This window comes from Plodia interpunctella, chromosome 28 (assembly GCF_027563975.2).
Source record: "Plodia interpunctella isolate USDA-ARS_2022_Savannah chromosome 28, ilPloInte3.2, whole genome shotgun sequence".
NCBI classification, from domain to species: domain Eukaryota; kingdom Metazoa; phylum Arthropoda; class Insecta; order Lepidoptera; family Pyralidae; genus Plodia; species Plodia interpunctella.
Genome location: NC_071321.1, coordinates 4,590,448 through 4,611,370, shown reverse-complemented (window position 1 = coordinate 4,611,370; position 20,923 = coordinate 4,590,448). Strand labels below are relative to the sequence as shown.

The 20,923-nt window shown below is 36.0% G+C and overlaps 1 protein-coding gene across 2 annotated transcripts in view; it reads left to right on the top strand.

The window, feature by feature from the left end:
• The window catches only part of LOC128681778 (fatty acyl-CoA reductase wat-like), a 32,886-nt gene that overhangs the window by 9,080 nt on the left and 2,883 nt on the right, over positions 1-20,923 (top strand). For both annotated transcript variants that reach the window (XM_053765947.2, XM_053765946.1), the window contains exons 2-11: positions 6,689-6,880; positions 7,189-7,450; positions 13,122-13,237; positions 14,086-14,208; positions 14,877-15,061; positions 16,254-16,337; positions 17,182-17,291; positions 17,799-17,884; positions 18,611-18,726; positions 19,676-19,798. In XM_053765947.2, coding sequence (XP_053621922.1) covers positions 6,692-6,880; positions 7,189-7,450; positions 13,122-13,237; positions 14,086-14,208; positions 14,877-15,061; positions 16,254-16,337; positions 17,182-17,291; positions 17,799-17,884; positions 18,611-18,726; positions 19,676-19,798 — 1,394 coding nt within the window. In that variant the 5' untranslated portion in view covers positions 6,689-6,691. The remainder of the gene's footprint in view (positions 1-6,688; positions 6,881-7,188; positions 7,451-13,121; positions 13,238-14,085; positions 14,209-14,876; positions 15,062-16,253; positions 16,338-17,181; positions 17,292-17,798; positions 17,885-18,610; positions 18,727-19,675; positions 19,799-20,923) is intronic.

Sequence of the window (20,923 nt, the reverse complement as noted above, 5' to 3'; positions counted from 1 at the left end):
CGAGCGAAGTCGGGACAGACGGCTAATTAAAGTATAATTGAAACGATTTTTGACTCCAACGTTTGTGACGTCACTTGAGCCCACTGTCATCCTTCTTCATAGTCGTATTCCTCATGGCTGAGGGTCGTGGTCATTACGTGGAAAGAAACACACACAACAATTTTCTTGGCATTATTCATGGAGTGGTTTGTGCATTGCCTTCTCCATTTCACACACAAGTTAATAATAATCAACCAGTGTGCAGGTTTCCTCACGATGTTTCCCTCCACCGGAAGCAAGTGGTGGTCGATGAAAACTACTATATATGAGTCAGATTTGTATACAAAATCATGTGGCACGCGTAGGATTCGCACCTGGGACCTTTCGATCCACAGGAGGGCGACTTAGCCATTACACCAGCACCGCTTCATGCAAGCCCTATATAGTATATCTTGTCCTATCATTATACATTTATGAGCCAATTTATGGGTTTCCGTCGACTGGCGATGCGAAGCAGTGCTTCCAAATGTCAGGGTCATGCGACACTTCCACTTATCATAAGGAAAACTACAGTTAATGGAATTTCATCAAGATTTTATTAAGTTCCGTCTGTCCCTCTCTGTAATGAAATCTTGCAAGTTAAAAATTAAATACTTCCATTTTTCCTACATAGTTGAAAATGAAAATTTTATTTAATTGAATATTTTATTTAATTTTATTTAAGTAGTTTCAGTTTCCATGCCAATTATGATCGGCTCCCGATTAGGGAACGCATCAACAGTGTATTCCACGCAATTATATTTTTGCCACGCGTTGAATGCAAGATAGATCAACAATTAGAAAATAAATACACGCAGGATTAGGCATTGACATCAAGTAATTTTTTGCGGGGGAAGGGTACGTTACACGCATGCGCACTATGGTGTGAACACGTTAAAAACAAATCACTAACTATGACATCACATATGTACAAAAGAACACACAGATAAATATTGACAGTAATATAAATAAATATAAATATATATTGTTATATATTCAATAATCACACAGATTGAGCTAGTGCCAAAGTAAGTTCTAGACTTGTGTTATGGGATACTAACTCAACGATACTATATTTTATAATATATACATATATAGATAAACATCCAAGACCCGGGTCAATCAGAAAATCCTTTTCCATCATGACCCGACCGGGGATCGAACCCGGGACCTCTCGGTTCAGAGGCAAGCACTTTACCACTGCGCCACCGAGGTCGTCGGAACAATATCTGACAAAACAAAACCAAAAAATGGACAGATTTACATAAAACCATAATTTTATCCCGAAATCCTACGTGAGTGAAGCCCCGGGACTCAGCTAAGCTGTTGAAATTTTTCCAAACCTGTTTTATTAACGTATATTGGTTTTCCACCTTCATTTTTAATATTCAATGACGCATTAATTAAAGATATTTTACGTCATCATGATAAATGTTGTGATTTTATATTTTTCTTAATACCAGTATCGTTAAAAACACATCATTGATGGAGCGTTCGATACATAATGAAAATAAACATTAAAAAATCTCATCAACGTTATATAAACAAGAATATATACAAGTATATACATACGTTCCTAGATTAAATGCATTTTGTGCAAACGTTATCTCGATAGCTCAGTGGTTAAAAGCTCTGTCTCGGATAGACAGGGCCGTGGTTTCAATTCCCGTTCGATTCCAGATTTTGTCGCGTCTATCTGTATGAACTCGATGAAACTCAAAAGCTACCAGACGGACCTATAGTTAGTGTAATTCCTGAGGAAGGTTTAGCTGTATATTTTATTATGGTTTTACCCGAGCGAAGCTGGGACGTGCGGCTGGTTTCCTATAATGATTTATATTATTTGTTCAATTTAGAATGATATACATCACTTATTGACGTCAGAATAAACTTAAACGAAGTCTACCGCCGACTTCCAAAGCGCAGGTGAAGAAGAAGCGGCGCAACAAACTTCACCGCAGCCTTTCAGAAGACGTCGATTAACAAATGTAGGCGTCTTGTAGGTGACTAACTAATATCCTTGATATTGTACTCGGAAATAAACCTGACAAATTACAAAGCATCAACTAACAAGACAAAACAAAGGGTGGTATTATAATTTCGCAAATCAACCTTCAAAAGTACAGGAAAAATTATAAAATACTTACTGAACTACTTGCTCGGTGTCCTAGCGGCCAAGATCAAGACAAATCGACGTTCTTGATCTAGGTATGTTGTTAAGTAATTGACCGAGCGAGTGAAGCGAGCGTGGTCTACAAGTCAACTTGGGGCAAAAATACATATTTTGTATGTATGTTTGTAACGCGATAACTTTCAAACCGTTGGTCAGATTTTGTCAATAGAATTTTTAAGTTTGAAATATTCACAATTTTGTAAAAACTCATCAAAATTTATTGTGTTCGCGAGGTTAAGTTCGTGGCAAAATTATGTACCGTGTACTTAATTTCTACGTAACCTTTGTTCCAACGGATGGAGAAACCAGCAATGTAATTTCGATTCGGAACGATCGTAACCAATATGGCAAATGGCAATTTACCAGTACTTAACCTAAGCTTTTTTTCATCATTTCTAATCTCATTTATCTTAGGGTCGGGTACTCATAGCCTAATTCAGCGCCGTAATACTTACACGCTTCACATCGCCTAGCGCACCGGTCGACGCCGAGCGAGGACGCTGTACTATGCAATATTGATGAAGATTCAGTCTTTGTGTTCATGTAGATCATTGGAATATTGCAGCGATGGTTTTTTTTTAATTTACGCAATATTATTTATAGAACAGAAAAGCTAAGCCAGTGTTTAACACAATGAAGTACACATAAATCTCAGTAACATAATTAATTACGACCTCTTATTTTTGAAGTTGGTGGATAACAATACTTTAGATAACTCCGTAATTTTAAATTGTCTTGTGTTTTAGAAATTACTATCCTTTCTTATTAGTATGGCTATCCATACTAATATTATAAGAAAATATTTGTTTATTTATTTAATAAAAATAGTAAGTAAGAAATAAAAATATAGAAAATATAAAAAGAGATAATAATTCAGTCAATTGAATCATGTATATTTAATTATTTGTATTTTAAAAATTTACATTTCATTTGTAATAAACATCGTGGAGATCATAGCGACTGCACTATTATTAGCGGCACCACGAAGTCTTGAACAGCATCAACAAGTTTACTTACCTATTAGACAAATTAAAAAACCTCCCGACATTTAATATTCATTTCGATACAACTTTTGAACGGCTAAACCTATTTTGATCCAACATATTATCTAAGAACCACCGCATAAAAATTTCCTACCAAATAAAAAAATACATATGAAAATCGGTTCACCCGTCGATGAGCTACGGTGCCACGTACACAGACAGACAGACTTAGCGATCAAACTTAATAACTCCCCTCTTTTTGCATCGGGGTTTAAAATATGGAGATTTTGATGTAAATCACGACCGGCCGCATGTCTAAGGTCTTTGGGAATATTCAATCAATCAATTGATTTATTTGCATAAAATGTACAAAGCGTTATTATCATAATTATGTGTCACTTAAACATATTTTACGTCTACATACTTTATTTATTATATTGAGGAAAAATTATAAAGCAGTTATCAGACCTGTCATAATGTATGGATCTGAATGTTGGGCGACGAAAGTGACGGACGTAAGGAAACTTCATGCGACAGAGATGCGAGTGCTGAGACGGATGTGCGGGGAAACTAGATTCGATAAAATGAGGAATGAGTATGTAAGAGGAAGTATGGAAGTAGCACCAGTTAATGAGAAATTACACAGTTATAGGTCAGGCTGGTGCGGGCATATTTTAAGAAGAGATGAGAATCACATAGACGGAAGTAAAGGGTTCCAGGAATAGAGGAAGACCTGAGAAGAAATGGATGGAGTGTGTCAAGGATAGTATGAACAGGAAAGGAGTGTCAATGGATATGGCGAATGACAGAACGAAATGGAAGCAACTTACATACTGCGCCGACCCCACGTGAGTGGGATAAGGTCAAGAAGAAGACGATTTTAATATAAAACTTGACCATTTAAGTTATTGAAATAAAGAATTTATTATTATTTATAATAATTATATATATATGTATATAATAATAAATAAATTATAAATTTTTACTCAATGTAAAGCTCAGACAAAGCCTTAACGGAGCACGGGCGTTTAACCAAGTGCAGGCGCGCAAAATTACATAGTAATTTACATAGGTACAGCACTATTAAAACCAACCTGTGAGATCTAACAGCGACCCAATGATCCAATAAGTCACATAAAGAAAAAAATAAATATATGTATAAATGTCATTTTATAATGGCTAGCAGCTGTCATGTCTTTTTCAAAATTCAAATTCAAAATTTCTTTATTTCGAATAACAGAATCCGAAAAAAGAAAATGAACATTTGATACTTAAAAATATGTTAGTAAAAAAATGTTATCCCTTAATCGCCTAGTACGACATCAGCGGGAGGGTGGCCCTAACACGCAAAAATATATCGAAAAATAAACAAACATGAGGAATCACAGTTGGTTGCATGGAGAAACACGTGACGACATAATATATATAATAATACCTGATCTAGACAGAATTCAGATTAGCGACACGTTAGAAGCGTCAAAGACTCGTTTATTGTTTTTAGTAGTTTGTAGCTTTGAGAAATCACTACATAGCAAGATCGTATCGTCAGTTTCTAAGCTTTATTCTTTTAAACTACGCAATGAATTTTGCGATTTTCAATGTTGTTTAGACAATTTATTGACGAAATAATACATACAAAACAGCGTATTAGACACCGAGCGAAGCCGGGCAGAACATTATTATATACTTAAATTAGCGATTTGTTGCCGCAGTGTGACAATATTTAAATACCAGATTTTAAGTTAGACCATCCGCTAGACAACTGTGAAAACCACATCCAATTCTATCCAGTAGTTTTGCGTGATGCACGAACAACCTTGCGTCTGCATAACAGAGAGTATGATAGGCAGACAAAAATTATAAAATTTGTTTGCTTCTAATATCTCCAATGTACAGACATAGCTCAACACTCTTATTTTATTGTAAACCTTTGTGAGTTTGATGGAAATAAATAAAAAACCACTTCTATTTGTCGCTATAGTTGCATTCCGCGGATTCGATTCAGTCGAGTCATGGAAATGTATCGCAAGTTCGCAACCAGTTTGGTATTTTTGTCCCTCTGTTTCTGATGACGCGCGTTTTATCAATAATAACTGACAATTGTGCTTAGATCCTCATTATAATGAATTTGATCGTAAATCTTGGAAGTTATTCATTCATTTTAATGTTTACTTATTTTATTGTGTTCATTTATTTTTACAATGTACCTAAAATTCCATTAATAGTTCAAATCGGACTCTCGCACGAAAGGTTCCCTACTTCCCAACCCATCCCAACTAATATAATAAATGCGAAAGTAAGTTTATTTGTTTGTTTGTTATCTCTTCATGAATTGTCTACTCGACCAATCTACTTGAAGTTTCGCATATATATAATTCAGAGTATGGAGAAGTACATACCTTTCATCCCGGAAAAAACTATTGTTCCCGTGAGATTTGCTAAAAACCTGTCTTCTGTTATAGGTGGCGCCAAATGTAAAAACACTAAATGGCGTGTATGTATCTTAAGGTGGCGCTAAATGCTAATGAAATCTTTTCAATGAATACACTAGATGGCGCTGTGTGTATTATAAATGCGCTATGGATATTTTCAACTATCCCAATTCCCGAGGGAATTTGAGCGAGCGAAGCCTCGGGTAAACATAAAAGCTTAGTAATCAATAAAAACACTATAAAAATCATGACTGTTCTAATGGAGCCCCTTTTAATATATATTTTATCCTCTTTATAAGAATGTGTTGATATAGCTTCAATAAAAATACATTTAGGTACTGTAAAAATCGCAACTATCACGGATCATGAGTTACAACCTGGTGACAGACGGACGAAGTCTAAGGGAACCTTATACTTACCCTTTTGTTACGGAACTCTAAAAATTTAATTTATATCATCATCATCATTAGCCATTTGAAACTTTCCACTGCTGGCGCACTGGCCTTCCTTATGGATGGATAAGGTGATGGGCCATGACCCACCACGCGGGCCCATTGCGGATTCGCCGGATATTAACGACTGCAAGCACAGCCGGGACCAACGGCTTAACGTGCCTTCCGAAGCACAGAGAAGCTCAAGATTATATATTTTCGGTCAGTCGTCCGATGATCGACTATTACTGGAATTTTAATGGTTTATTTACAACATATATATCTAACAAGAAAAGCGAATTTTACTACATCCTTGATGCGCAAATCTGACTCAGGCTTGACCGGTTTTTTTTTATTATGTCCTGTCCTATAATCAATAATAATTAAAAATCCTACGTAATATTATAAATGCGAAAGTTTGTGACGATGTGTGTATATGTGTTTATTACTATATCACGCAAAATTTACTGGACCGGTTGTTACGAAATTTTGTACATGAGTAGAACATAACCTGGAAAAATAAATAGGGTACTTTTTATCGCGAAATTCCCACGGGAACGAAATCCCGGGGCGCAGCCAGTATAGAATATATTTAAAAAATGTTTATTTGAAAAGTGATGGTTTTTTATATAAATCTTCAAATTGTTCCAGATAATGAACCACCTAAGAGAATCGCCACTAAACAAGACAGAGTTGACCAAAGACAAGATGCAGAAATGGATGGAGGCACAGAACAAGGGCGAGCGGGGTTCCGTAGACGTGTACGGGAAACCCAGCGCGAAACAGCTGCAAGACCTGGAAAACGTCAGGAGTTTGAGCAAAGAGCTCCAAGATAACCTGCATGTAAGTTTCTCATCAATATTGTGGCGACATCTACCGCGCCATATATACAACACCGACTAAAGCAGACGATACAAACTGCACACGTTCGCTGTACTACGGAGAGATGGCGCTGTGTTCGAATCATGGTTGGAGCGATAAGTTTAAAACGCGGAATTGAAATTTTTAAGATTGGTTAAACTTCCGACACCCAGAGTACGAGAGAACGCGAGAGATTCTTTGCCAAATCAGAAAAAATCTACCCTTTTTGATAGATTTTTGTCATGTTTTCATATCCGATTGTTTCAAACGCAATTTTCGATACATTTCAGGAACTAGAAAACTCAGTCCGCATCGCTGACGTTGACAACCAGGCCATGACGCCCGTGGCCCCCATCCTGGACTACTCAGAAGACCACGAGTTCGTCTCCGCCAACAAACTCGACAACTATTATTCGGAAGAGGATAAAAAAGACGCCAAGGCTGAAGAAATGAGCAAATTGACCAAGGGTAATGGCGCAAGGACTGAAATACAACAGTTCTATAAGGATCAGTGTGTGTTTCTGACGGGTGGCACTGGGTTTTTGGGGAAAGGTGAGTTGCTTTGCTTTAGAAATGGGTTTTTAAATGTTTTTTCTTAGGCGCCAAGCAGCACACTAGTTCCACCTCACATTTTTATTAATTTATTATATTTCTAAGCGTTTTCCATTACATATACATTATGTAACTGTAACTGCTGACTAAATAAAAAACGGTTGTCACTAAAATCACTAAATCAAAAATCGCTGCCACTGAAATCACTAAATCAAAAACGGCAGCCACTAAAATCCGTTTAGTCAACGTTAACATATTGTTTTATAGAAAATTATAATACTGTGTAATAAAATCCTTTATCTAGTGCAGGCACATGTACGTACAGGCAATATTTTAGTTTTTGCTAAATAACTTAAAAGAAATTAATAAAATTAATCTTGGTTTGGCGCCAAAAAAAGAACCACAAATTTCTATTTTATCCAAAAAGGTTGACTTCAAAAAATACTTACCACAAGTTTAAAATAGTGTTACTACTATTCAATAGTGTTTCAAGACCCATTTTATTTAGCGTTTGTTATTTCTGTGTGTGTGTGTGTGTGTGTGTTATTTTCTGCCTTTTATTTATCCGATTTCATTCGGTAGGTACTATACTTTAAAAATGTCACGTTAAAGGTCTATAAACTAAAGATTTTATGCGATAGGCTAGTAACCTAATACCATTTGAACCTCGATTCCATCAACAAGCCCTCGGACAATACCTACAGCTAGTCTCCTTCGAGTTTCGTCTACCCCGTAAGGGGTAAAAACGTTATACTGTATGTATTAAGTTTTAAAATTTAAATACATGTCATTGTATACACATACATAATCTGAATTCAGAAGTCATGTTTAGTTGGATAGAGGACTTATTCGTGGAATTGAGATACTAAAAAAAATACAGTTTGTTTGCCGGCACCTGTCAGTACGACTACAGAAATAGTTAATAACCCTTTTACCATAGACTTTTACACTCTGCGCGTGAGGAAAATTCGCTTTTTATGATTATTCTATGAAATGTCACTCCCGTGGTTATAGGGAATTACAATCAATTATATTTCAAAGTTAAAATTAGACCTTCACAGGGAATTTTTACCGTTTATACTGATAAACAAATGTATATTAAATCGTATAATTATATGAAACCGATATAAAAGAATTGTATGTTAATACGAAAGGTCGCGGCGTCAAATCATGCGCATTTTATTTAAGTGACCATTATGTATGTATGAAGCTCACTCGGGTATGGTCGGAACACGTTAGTTATGTAGATTTATAGAAGTCGACGAGCAAATTAAATAGCCGGTAAAAAAGTATAAATTGGTTATTGCCAACCTTGGAATCTAGACGTCAAATTAGTTTTTAACGCGTGTTTCAAAAAATAACTAGTAAAAATTTTTTATCTTGTCCAGGCAACTTTAAAATGTTTAAAATTATAGGAACGAAGCAGTGTGTAATATAGTTATATCACGGGCGTAGCCAAGGGGAAATTTTTGGGGGTTCAAACTCTTCCGTAAAATATGAGGTTTGGATTTTAATTTTTAGGAATTTTCATAAATATAAGCGTATTTTATGTCCCTTTTTTTGAACCGCACCTGATACTAAAACCTGGCTACGGCCGTGATATTGATCATGATTTTACATAGTTTAATGGGTCATTGAACTATTTTAATCTCAAGTTTTTGCTTCCGAGGAAGGATAACATCGTGTGGAACCAGCACACTGGTGGACAGTTTAGTTCACTAGTGCATGCGATTACTTGCCACTAGACGCGGGAGGTAGTCGTAAAAGTTACGTCGGATGCCTATAGGTGACTTCAAAAATATTTGACACCAGTGTTAGCAATTAATACCTACATTCAAAAAGAAAGAGAAAGAAATAATAATTGTTATGTATATGTATTGTACTCGTAATGCACGGTTTGGTGTGATTTTATTTACGATATTTTTTGTTTCTCTGTGAGTTGGGATTTTTCGGTGACTGTTTTTCTTTCCTTGTTTTTTTGTGTGTGTGTGTGCTGTGTGTCGAGCATGTATTTGGAATCTACAAGGGTGTAAGGTAAGAACTTATTTATTAATTTAAAAAATCATATAAAATATTGTATTAATTAAAAATATTTTTTTCACATTTTTAGTGGCCAGCCCTTTTCTCAAGAATTAGAAATTTATTTCGTTAATTTTCTCTAAATTATATACATTGTTGGAAAATATAAATTCACAATAGAAGGATTTAAATCGATCGATGGGTTCGACTCGACAAAGAAGAGAGAAATTATAAAATTGTTAAACTGAAGGCCTACCACGGACCATACAAGCGCGTAGCACGTTACTAACGTCCACATGCTATCTCTTTTTCCCATATTGTCAACGCATCGTGTAAAAGAAAGAGAGAACGTGTGAACGCAATGATATGTTTTATGTTTCATGAAAGCCCCGCCGAACTTCGATTGCCTGAGAATCAAACTAAACAGATAATGTCATGTTTTACCTTTTATCACTGTTTTTTTGCTATCTAGACAATACATGTATTTTTTTATCCCACAGACGGCCGAATCAGTCTCAAAGCCAGCCGAGTTGTGGAGAAGATCATTCTATAATTATTTATTGTCATTTAATGTTTATTTATTTGTCAATCATTAATAAAATACATATTGATTTGTCTGTGGTTTTATTTTTCTTTATTCCTTCATAACAATGTCTAATTCCTCATGGCTGAGAGTCGTGGTCATTACGAAGAATGAAGCAGACAACTTTCTTGCCACTATAAATGGAGTGGTTTGCCATTGCATTCTCCATTTCGCACACAAGCTGTTCCTTTACCGGTAGCAAGTGATTGTCAATGAAAACTATTACACATGAGACAGATTGGTATACAAACTCATTTGATAGGATTCGAACCTGCAACCTTTCGATCCACAGGCGGGCGTCCACCGCCGCTTCGTTTTCTTTATAGAAACTACTTAACTATTATCACTGTAATTAGTAAAAATAATACTTTAAAATCTAAGTATGTTTAATCTCGTTACGTCAATGACATATTGTAAGATAGGTAAACATTATTTATCGTCGCATTACACGTTACGTCTATCGCATACTTTAATGACAAATCAAATCAAATTCTTCTACAATTTGGTGTCATTTCCCGCATTTAAGCAAACCTGGCATGAATAGGTATACAAAGCAGATGATGATGATGAACTGAACTATCAACATTTAGGTACATTAAATACTTAGGCAAATTAAAACTGATCAAAAATTCATTTTGAATCAAAATACTCCTGGACAAATCGTAGTACCTATGTCTGAGATTGGCTATAGTGTGGAACCGGCATAGTATTAATGACTAACCTGTCACAAGACCCATATAATGTCGGCTCCACACGCCGACGCGAATGCATGAACACTGCGTAGTTCGTATGAGCGCTTTTATTTACCGCAATTAAAAACCAGTAATGTATACCGAATCCAAGTTCGGCGCACTGGTCGATATTGTGGAGCCGGTATTATGGGATTTTATTATGCATCTGTCAGACTCTACGGGAATGCTATTGGCTAACAGCTGCCAAGGCTGTGTCCCTTAGTCATCTTATACGACATCCACGGGAGGATATGTGGTCTTAGTCTGGGGTGGGACCACACGGAGTAGCTTAATAACAGTCATTTATATTGATATAAAATATATTGATTTAACATATAGAAGCGAACTGTTTGGCGACAGTGTGGAGCCAACATGAAAAAAAAAACTTTTTCCTGCCATTCTGAAATAGTATATGCCACTTTGTGATACACACTTTGTTAAATTGTGATATCCCGTTAACTGTGTTCCACAATAAATGTATTTGATTTGATCCTGACTTCCACCCTGTCACATTCGAGATTAATTAATTTTGACGCAAAAAATGGAGATATTTTAATATTAGCAGGTCGAAGTCTTTTTCAATAAAGTCCACAGAAGAGATATGAACCAGCTTCATAATGTTCGTAGCCAAGTATAACTTCCATAGCGCTGTGCAACCGATTATGAATGAAAGAATAATTACGTTTTTATTCATAATCATATTTCTTAAGTTTACTTATTATAAAATACTAGTTGTTTACCCGCGCCTTCGCTTGCTTAAATTCCCGCGGGAACAGTTTTATCTTCGTATTAAAATGGGATTGGGACAGTTGAATTAAAACATACATAGTGCATTTAAAATACACACAGCGCCATCTAGTGTTTTCATTGCAAAGCTTCTTTATTAGAATAAATAAATATATTAGGACAAATCACACAGATAGCCCCAAAGTAAGTTCGAGACTTGTGTTACGTGATACTATCTCAACGATAATATATTTTATAACAAATACATATATAGATAAACATCACATCATCAGATCAAACAATCAGAAAAAAATATGTTAGGTGGTAGGGTAATCTCAGGGTAGTTTATAATGGTATAATTGATAAGTAAAATACAGACCCTTCAAGGGTCTATAAATAATTTAAGATATTTTATTATATATATTTTTTATTATTATTACACCGTACTGTGGTACCTACGTGCCGATATCGTTGTGGTAATGAATGAGTCAAAATGTGATTTCCAAATATCAAGTGGAACAATAATTTAAAATTTTGAATTTAGAATGAAAGAAATAAAAGCCAGCGCGCACGCGACATGACTAAAGAGGTCATAATGCGTGGCGTTACAGATAATTTTCCATCATGACCCGACCGGGGTTCGAACCCAGGATCTCTCGGTTTATAGGCAAGCACTTTACCACTGCGCCCGCGAGGTCTTCGAGAATTTAGCACCACATTAAAATACATAGCGCTATCTAGTGTTTTATATATTTGTCACCACTTAAAATAGAATATAAATCTTTCGCAAATCCCACGGGAACAATTGCTTCTGAGTCAAAATCAAAATCAAAATCGAAATCAAATCATTTATTCAGAAGTTAGGCCTTCACAGGCACTTTTTTCACGTCATATTCTAAATTAAATGATGTAGTTTACCAAAGCTACAAACTACTAGCATTTCGGAACGACCACTGCTGAGAAGAAATGCCGAAAGAAACTCATTCAAACAGTGTTGGTCCCTATTATGCCAGAAGGGCTTACCATTTTTTAAATATAAATTTATGTATAATTTTTTATCAGTAATATAACAATGTAAGTACACAATAAAGTACATGGTCAATATATATATATATATATTGACCATGTACTTTATATATATATATATAATGTAATATATATATATATATATATATATATATATATATATATATATATATATATATATATATATATATATATATATATATATATATATATATATATATATATATATATTGACCATATGGAAAATGTCCACCCAAGTAATACCAATAGTAATAGGAACAACAGGTATAATAGCGAAAAGTTTACAAAGATATAAATATACTTCAGAAGCAGGCTGCAATTCACATCTCAATTATTATATCTAAAGTTCTGGGGAATAACGTTTATATAGAAGGGATTCCTGATATTCCCTCTCCTTGAGGGTCTTATATAATTAACCAAATGTATGTATAATTAACCAAACAAAAAGAAAAAAAACTTTTAATAAATATAATTAAGCCACTATTGTTAATTAGGCCAGTCCTGTAAAAATAGTTGTAAGAGTGGTAAATAAATAAATAAATAATGTATTAGTAACTTGTTTCAGTGGTGATCGAAAAGCTACTGCGGTCATGCGGCGAAGTGGACACGATATACGTGCTGGTGAGGAGTAAAAAGGGCAAAGACGCACACACGAGGCTGCATGAGATGCTGGACGAGTTTGTGAGTATCTTCTACTGGCTCCACACTCTCAAAGTGCTGGCTCCACACTCTCAAAGAGTCCGAACTTTGACAGATTTGGTATACATTGCTGATCTTTCATTGCGGTAAATAAAAGCCCTCATACTAACTACGCAATGTTCGCGCATTCGCGTCGGCGTGTGTCCGAGTTCGGTGACAGCGTGGAGCAGAAAATTTTATATGGAGCTTGTATGACAGTGCTGTAATATGACGTCACGGATTTTGGAGTCAAAAAGCGTATGATTTTTATTTACTCTCCCCTATATCCGTGTGTGTGTATAATATATTTATATACTTTTATATTTTAGGATACACACTGAACCGTTCAATATTGATATTATAACATATTATATTCTGTGTCAATCTCAATCTTGACGTTGGCAAAATCATCGTTTTGGCGAAATGATCCGAGAGGTCCCGGGTTCGATCCCCGGTCGGGTCATGATGGAAAATGATCTTTTTCTGAATGGTCCGGACCTTGGATGTTTATCTATTATATATTATTTATTTAGTATTTGTTATAAAATATTGTATCGTTGAGTTACTTTCCCATAACACAAGTAACTTTGGGGCTAACTCGATCTTGTTCGATTTGATCATACTCGTATCACTACATAGTATAAAACAAAGTCGCTTCCCACTGTCTGTCCCTAAGTATGCTTAAATTTTATTAAAACTACGCAACGGATTTTGATGAGGGATTTTTATAGATAGTTTGATTACTAAGAAAGGTTTTCGATGTATAATTTATTATGTTTTTACCCGAGCGAAGCCGGGACGGGCGGTTAGTATTATTATAAAATATCTCCTAACTCAGTTTTGTATTTCAGCTGTTCCACAGAGCACACGAGGAGAACCCCAAAGGGATACACAAAGTGGTTCCAATAGTTGGTGACATGGAGCTCCCAGGGCTCGGTATTAGCGACCACGACAGAAAGATTATTACCAGCAAGGTAATATGCCGAAGATAAATAATATTTACTATTTGTTGTGTAAAAAAATTACAAAAGAATAATTCTAATTATAAATAATAAAGAGATTCCAGCACGTCGTCGCTCGGAAGTGTTACAAGAAAGGCCGGCAGCATTACCCCTTTAAACCGTTATAGCAATCCTTTGTGCAAAGTAACTGCTCGCCCTGCGATCGCCCGTTACCTCACGGGCACGCGCTGAAATCTCAGTCACAAAAGATTTTTGTCTCAGGACAGGACCCCAGGGGCCCATCGTCTCAAAGATGAATTGTTTACATCGTAAACAGTGTTTTTAAAATCGTTCTCATCAGGTTCTGCTAACAACAAGAAACTTATATTAAAATGTTTTCTCTCTCTCTCTTCATAGTCGTTTTCCTCATGACTGAGGATCGTAGTAATTACGTGGAATAAAACATACACACTTGACAATATTAATGGAATTGCTTGCAATTGCCTTCTCGATTTCACACTAGTTGATAATCAACCAAAGTTACCTCACGATGTTTTACTTCACCAGAAACAAAGATTGGTATACAAAATCACGTGACACGAGTAGGATTTGAACTAGTGAACTTTCGGTCCACATGCGGTGTCTTAATCTTAACCATTACACCACCACCGCTTCAAAAAATATTTTACCTATTTCCGCAGGTGACAGTGATAATAAACGCAGCAGCGACGGTCAAGTTCGATGAGAAGTTGTCGGTGTCCACGGGCATCAACGTGAGGGGAACCAAGGAGCTCATCAGACTGGCCAAGGAGTGCCGCAACCTGAAAGCCATCACCCATGTGTCCACAGCCTTCTCCAATACACACGTCGATTATATTGAGGAAAAGTTAGTTTGGACTTTTACGATGTTAAGCTACGTTACTTTAAAATTTCTTCACAAATCTATCGTAGACATATAACTGAACTTTTATTTCGAACGAACGAACGAAAGAATGAACGAAAAACGAAAAGGAAGAAACACACACGACATACAAACCTCGGTGGCTCAGTGGTAAAGTGCTTGCCTCTGAACCGAGAGGTCCCGGTCGGGTCATGATGGAAAATGTTCTTTTTCCTATTGGCCCGGGTCTTGAATATTTATCTATATATGTATTTGTTATAAAATATAGTATCGTTTAGTTAGTATCCCATAACACAAGTCTTGAACTTACTTTGAGGCTAGCTCAATCTGTGTGATTTGTCCTAAAATATTTATTTATTTATACAATGTGCCCAAAGAATTGTTTGTTAGAAGATAGACTAAATTGATGGTTAGATTGTACCTATGTCCATACTAATATTATAAATTCGAAAGTCTGTCTGTTCGTCTTTCGCGGCGCTGGGCTGATTTTGATGACACTTGGTATGCATGATAAAGACCCCCGTTCAAACATGGGTTACTTTTTTTTTCAAATATCAGCCCCCAAATGACTGTAATGGGGGTGAAAGTATGTAAGAAAACTATCTCTGTTCCCCTTTCACAGAGAATTTAACGCATGTCAAGTGTCACGGTCTTGTGCGCTTCTTCTCCACTTAAGTTTTAACCAAATTAAGTTGTTTTACCTTTGTCTTTTCAGGACAGGAAAGGATTTCGTACTAAAACATAATAATAATAATAGCATAATATGTATGGTAATAGCATAGTATGTATGGCACCGAAAATTTACAACAAAATTCCAAATCAATATAAAAGCTTAAATTTAAATCTATTTAAAAAGCACCTCAAGTCTTTATTAACTGATAAATGTTATTATACTTTAAATGATTTCTTTAATGATAGACTCGGATAGAATTTAGGGCTAGTATAAGTACATTATAATTCTTTTTTTGTTTTGAATTTGTAGTGGATAGCATGGTCCTCTTTATTTATTTATATTTGCATACCTATATTCGGTAAAACGTGTAGGTCTAATTCATTATGACTATTTGTACTCATGTTTTTGGCAAATAAATGTTTTCTTTCTTTCTTAAGCATTGCAGTCAGCGGGAAAACGCCGAAATAAGGGGTAATTAATGTGATGATGACGACCTTGTTTCAGGTTCTACGAGCCGCCGATGTCGGTGGAGGCTCTGGAGGCTGTCTCCGAAATACGCGAAGATGTCGTCGAGGCTATATTACCCTCGTGAGTCCATATTCAAGATATTAAAGTTTAAAGAACAATAATTATGAGGTGGTCTTTAATGGGACTAATAGAAGCATTTTTTTAGAATTTTTGTCTGTCTTTCTGTCTGTATGTTTAATCGCGTATCACGCAAAAACTACTAGATGGAATTAGATGCGGTTTACACAGTTGTATAGCGAACTTAAAATCTGATATAGGTTACATGACGAAACATTGCTTATTACCCGAGATATTAATAATAATAGATTGTGTGCGGACGCACGAAATACATGCGAAAAAGTAGAAAAATTCAACAGCTGAAATGCTGTACCAATACTCGTTCAGTTTGCATAGGCATTCATTATTATGGTATCTACAAACTCAGGATCGGCTCCTGACGAGGGAACTCCTCAAGGGTTTATACAAACGGTTGGGAGCTGGTCCTGAAAATTGAGTTACAAGATTCCACCCGAACATACTTGTATTGCAAGTAAAGTAAAAACTTGAAAAAAAGTTAAAGCGCAGTGCTTAATTATGTTTTGTCACTCTCACACTTCACATTATTTGACATTGACAGAACAAGACAAAACATACTTCAGCTTATAGTATATTTAGCCTTTTTAACAATAAGAGGATTATTATTAATAACGACGAATCCTTATCCTTGCATTTTATAAAACAAGAGGACTTTGTTGCCGCGTCTTACTGTCGATAAACTCAAAAACTACTGCACGGATTTTCATGCGGTTTTCACCATTAGATAGTGTGATTCCTGAGGAAGGTTTAGTTGTATAATTTATTATATTTTTACCCGAGCGAAGTCGGAACGGGCCGCTAGTTAAATATAATGTCGGTTTCTTCACAGGCTCCTGGGCAACCGGCCCAACACTTACTGCTTCACGAAGGCGATCGCCGAGGAAGCTGTCAGGAAATACGCTGAAGGAATGCCTGTCTGTATACTTAGACCGTCTATAGGTGAGTCATATCAAATATTTATTGAAACTTTATTGGACAATTAAATAATATTGTATCAAATTGTTCATTTAGTGCCTTTAGTTTTGCGATAAAGTGCATATGTACTGTTCGCGATAAACATAACAACTGATGCATGGATTTTCATGCGATTTTCACCAATAGATAGTGAGATTTATGTTTTTACACGTGCGATACCGGGACGGGCCGCTAGTAATTAGATAATACATATAAATAAATATATTAACACAAATCACACAGATTGAGCTAGCCCCAAAGTAAGTTTGAGACTTGTGTTATGGGATACTAACTCAACGATACTATATTTTATAACAAATACATATATAGATAAACATCCAAGACCCGGGCCAATCAGAAAAAGATCATTTTCCATCATGACCCGACCGGGGATCGATCCCGGGACCTCTCGGCTCAGTGGCAAGAACTTTACCACTGCGCCACTGAGGTCGTCAAAGATTGCATAAATATTTAAATATATGTTTTTTCCAGTGGTGTCGACGTATGAAGAGCCAGTGCGAGGCTGGACGGACAGCGTGTACGGCCCCACGGGAATTATCATTGGGATTGGGACTGGGGTATGTTAGATATAAGTATTCCTTAGCTAACACTGGTGTCAGATTTTATTCAAGTCGCCTAAATGCATCTGTCGTGACCTTTTACGACTGCTTACCGCCATCTAGTGGCAGGTAGTCGCATACACTAACGAATTTAACTGTCCAACAGTGTGTAGGTTTCCTCGCGATGTTTTTCCTTCACCGGAAGCAAGTGGTGGTCTATGAAAACTGCTATATATGAGTCAGATTGGTATAAATACTCATATGGCACGAGTAGGATACAAACGTGAGACCTTTCGATCCAGAGGCGGGCGTTTTAACCGTTACACCACCACCGCTTTATATGGTAATACATTGATGTTATGAGGTATATTATTAGACATATTCTGCTTCTCGGGCGTAGAAAAGTTAAGGTTTAAGATACAAATGTATAATTATAATTTTTTAGTCGTTAAAATTATTATTAAAATGTCATAATTATTTTACTTGACATTTCATTGTTCGCATACTTAATATCATTTTTTTAAATGTCAGTTAAATAAAGTTGATTTAAAAATTTTTATACTATTATTTTCTCTAATTTATTTCATGCCAAAGCATTATACAATTTGATTGCCATACAAAAGACATTGCTGCAATATTCGCTTATTGCTTGTTGCTTATTAAGTACTATACTTACCAGCACGGTCTGTGGAGAATCTATTTCGTGTGGAGAGACAATTTGAACAATAACCTACCCGTCCCCAGGTGCTAAGGACAATGTACATGGACCTGCACAAGGTGGCCGACATGGTGCCGGTCGACATGACCGCCAACGCCATTCTCGCGTCCGCGTGGTACACGGCCAAGAATTTTAAAGAAAAGTAAGCTTTAGAGGTATATATATATATGTTTGTTAGTTTTTAGATAGAACGCAGTTTCCATAGTTCCTACATACTAAAATTCTAATTTCTTAATTCAATTTAGGATGATATACATCACTTATTGACGTCAAAAAAAATACTTAAACTAAGTCTACCGCTGACTTCCAAAGCGCAGGTGAAGAAGAAGCGGCGCAACAAACTTCACCGCAGCCTTTTCTTCAAGAACGTCGACGGATATTCAATTCAATTAAATCATTAGTTGATTCTAGTTTCAACAAAGGCATTTAGTAAAAAGTACTTCTAACTAGGGAAAATGCGTTTTATCTAAAAACTGGTTTTAAATGTAACATATCGACCTCGGTGGCGCAGTGGTAAAGTTCTTGCCACTGAAGCGAGAGGTCCCGGGTTCGATCCCCGGTCGGGTCATGATGGAAAATGATCTTATTCTGATTGGCTCGAGTCTTGGATGTTTATCTATATGTGTATATATTATAAAATATAGTATCGTTGAGTTAGTATCCCATAACACAAGTCTCGAAATTACTTTGGGGCTAGCTCAATCTGTGTGATTTGTCCTAATATATTTATTTATATTTATATCTTTATATATAGGTACATTCACCTACCCGTTAAATCAAAATTAATAACATACTCATAGTCAATTAATTAAAATTAATAATTATTCTAATAGTACATCCTACATAGTATAAAACAAAATCGCCACCCGCATCTGTATGTTTCTAAACTTTCTTCTTGTAAACCACGGAACGGATTTTGATGTAGTTCTCACTGTTATTTACACAATTTATTCCCGTAATCACACAATTTAATTAATTTATTTAACGTTTATAGCTAGTATAAATCTTCATTTCTACATACGTGAATGGCCCCGTGCGGAGCCGAGCCATGTAGCTAGTGAAATATAATGAAACTATTTCTCTTCCCTCAGCCAAACCTCAGACATACCCATCTACAACTTCGTGTCCGGCGCTCAGAACCCTATCAATTGGGGTCAGTTTATTGAGGTCAACAGAAAATACGGCACCGACAAGCCTACGACTAAAGCAGTTTGGTGAGTTAATGCATGAGTTTGTGTCTGAATTCAAGGAAAATATCTTATATTTCGTATGATATGATACACTTCATCCCCCATCACCGTGATATGAGTCGTAGAACGGCGGTACATGGCGCGCGCACGGTTACTAGTCAGTTACGACGGTGGACCATCAGTAATATGGTTGTGGTGTACAGTTACGTGCAAAGATGGGGCATATAACCTTGCCGTATGTAATATTTTTTATTACCTCACATATTCCAAACGGTTAGATGGGTTTCGTAATATAAAATATCGTTGGATTGGTCTTAACCACTCAAGTAAATATTTTTGGGAACCATAGCCTATTGCTCCGTTGCGTTCCGTCGTTCACAGTCATGTCGACGTCCGTTGATGAATCAAAGAAAAACAACGTAGATATTGTATGGAATTTCGACGCACGTCGGTGTCAAGACCTGTCAAGACCTATAGAAAAGCGGAGGACGACTGTATAATAATATTCAAATTCAAATTCAAATTCAAATCATTTATTCAGAAATTAGACCTTCACAGGCACTTTTTCTCGTCAATCTTTAAATTTATAGTTATTTCTCACAAGCTAGAAACTACTGGCATTTCGGAACGACCACTGCTGAGAAGAAATGCCGAAAGAAACTCATTTGAACAGTGTTGGTCCCTATCATGCCAGATCGGCTTACCATTATTGTTTCTTACAAAAAATTTTTTTTTTCTTTTCTTTCTAATAATATATAAAAGTACATAATGTACATAGTCAAAAGGTATATCAAAACAGGTTATGATTGTGATCCGAGTGCTGATTATATATATATATATATATATATATATATATATATATCGATGTGAAACACAATTAACTTAAATATATGAGAAACGAGATGACCAGTTCCCTCTGGCAGCACCCGTTCACGAGTTGACGCATGGGACAGCCATCGCGTAGCTCAACCATAATAGAGGGAACCTCACGACCCGGCCCACGACGCCACCACCAGATTGACCATTTGAGTGAGCATGACACACTCGATTCCCATGACTTCATAATTACAATTCTTATTCGTCGAAATAGAAGTATAATTCAGACACTTGAAGATCACAAATCACGTACATGTTTTACAAATAAATATA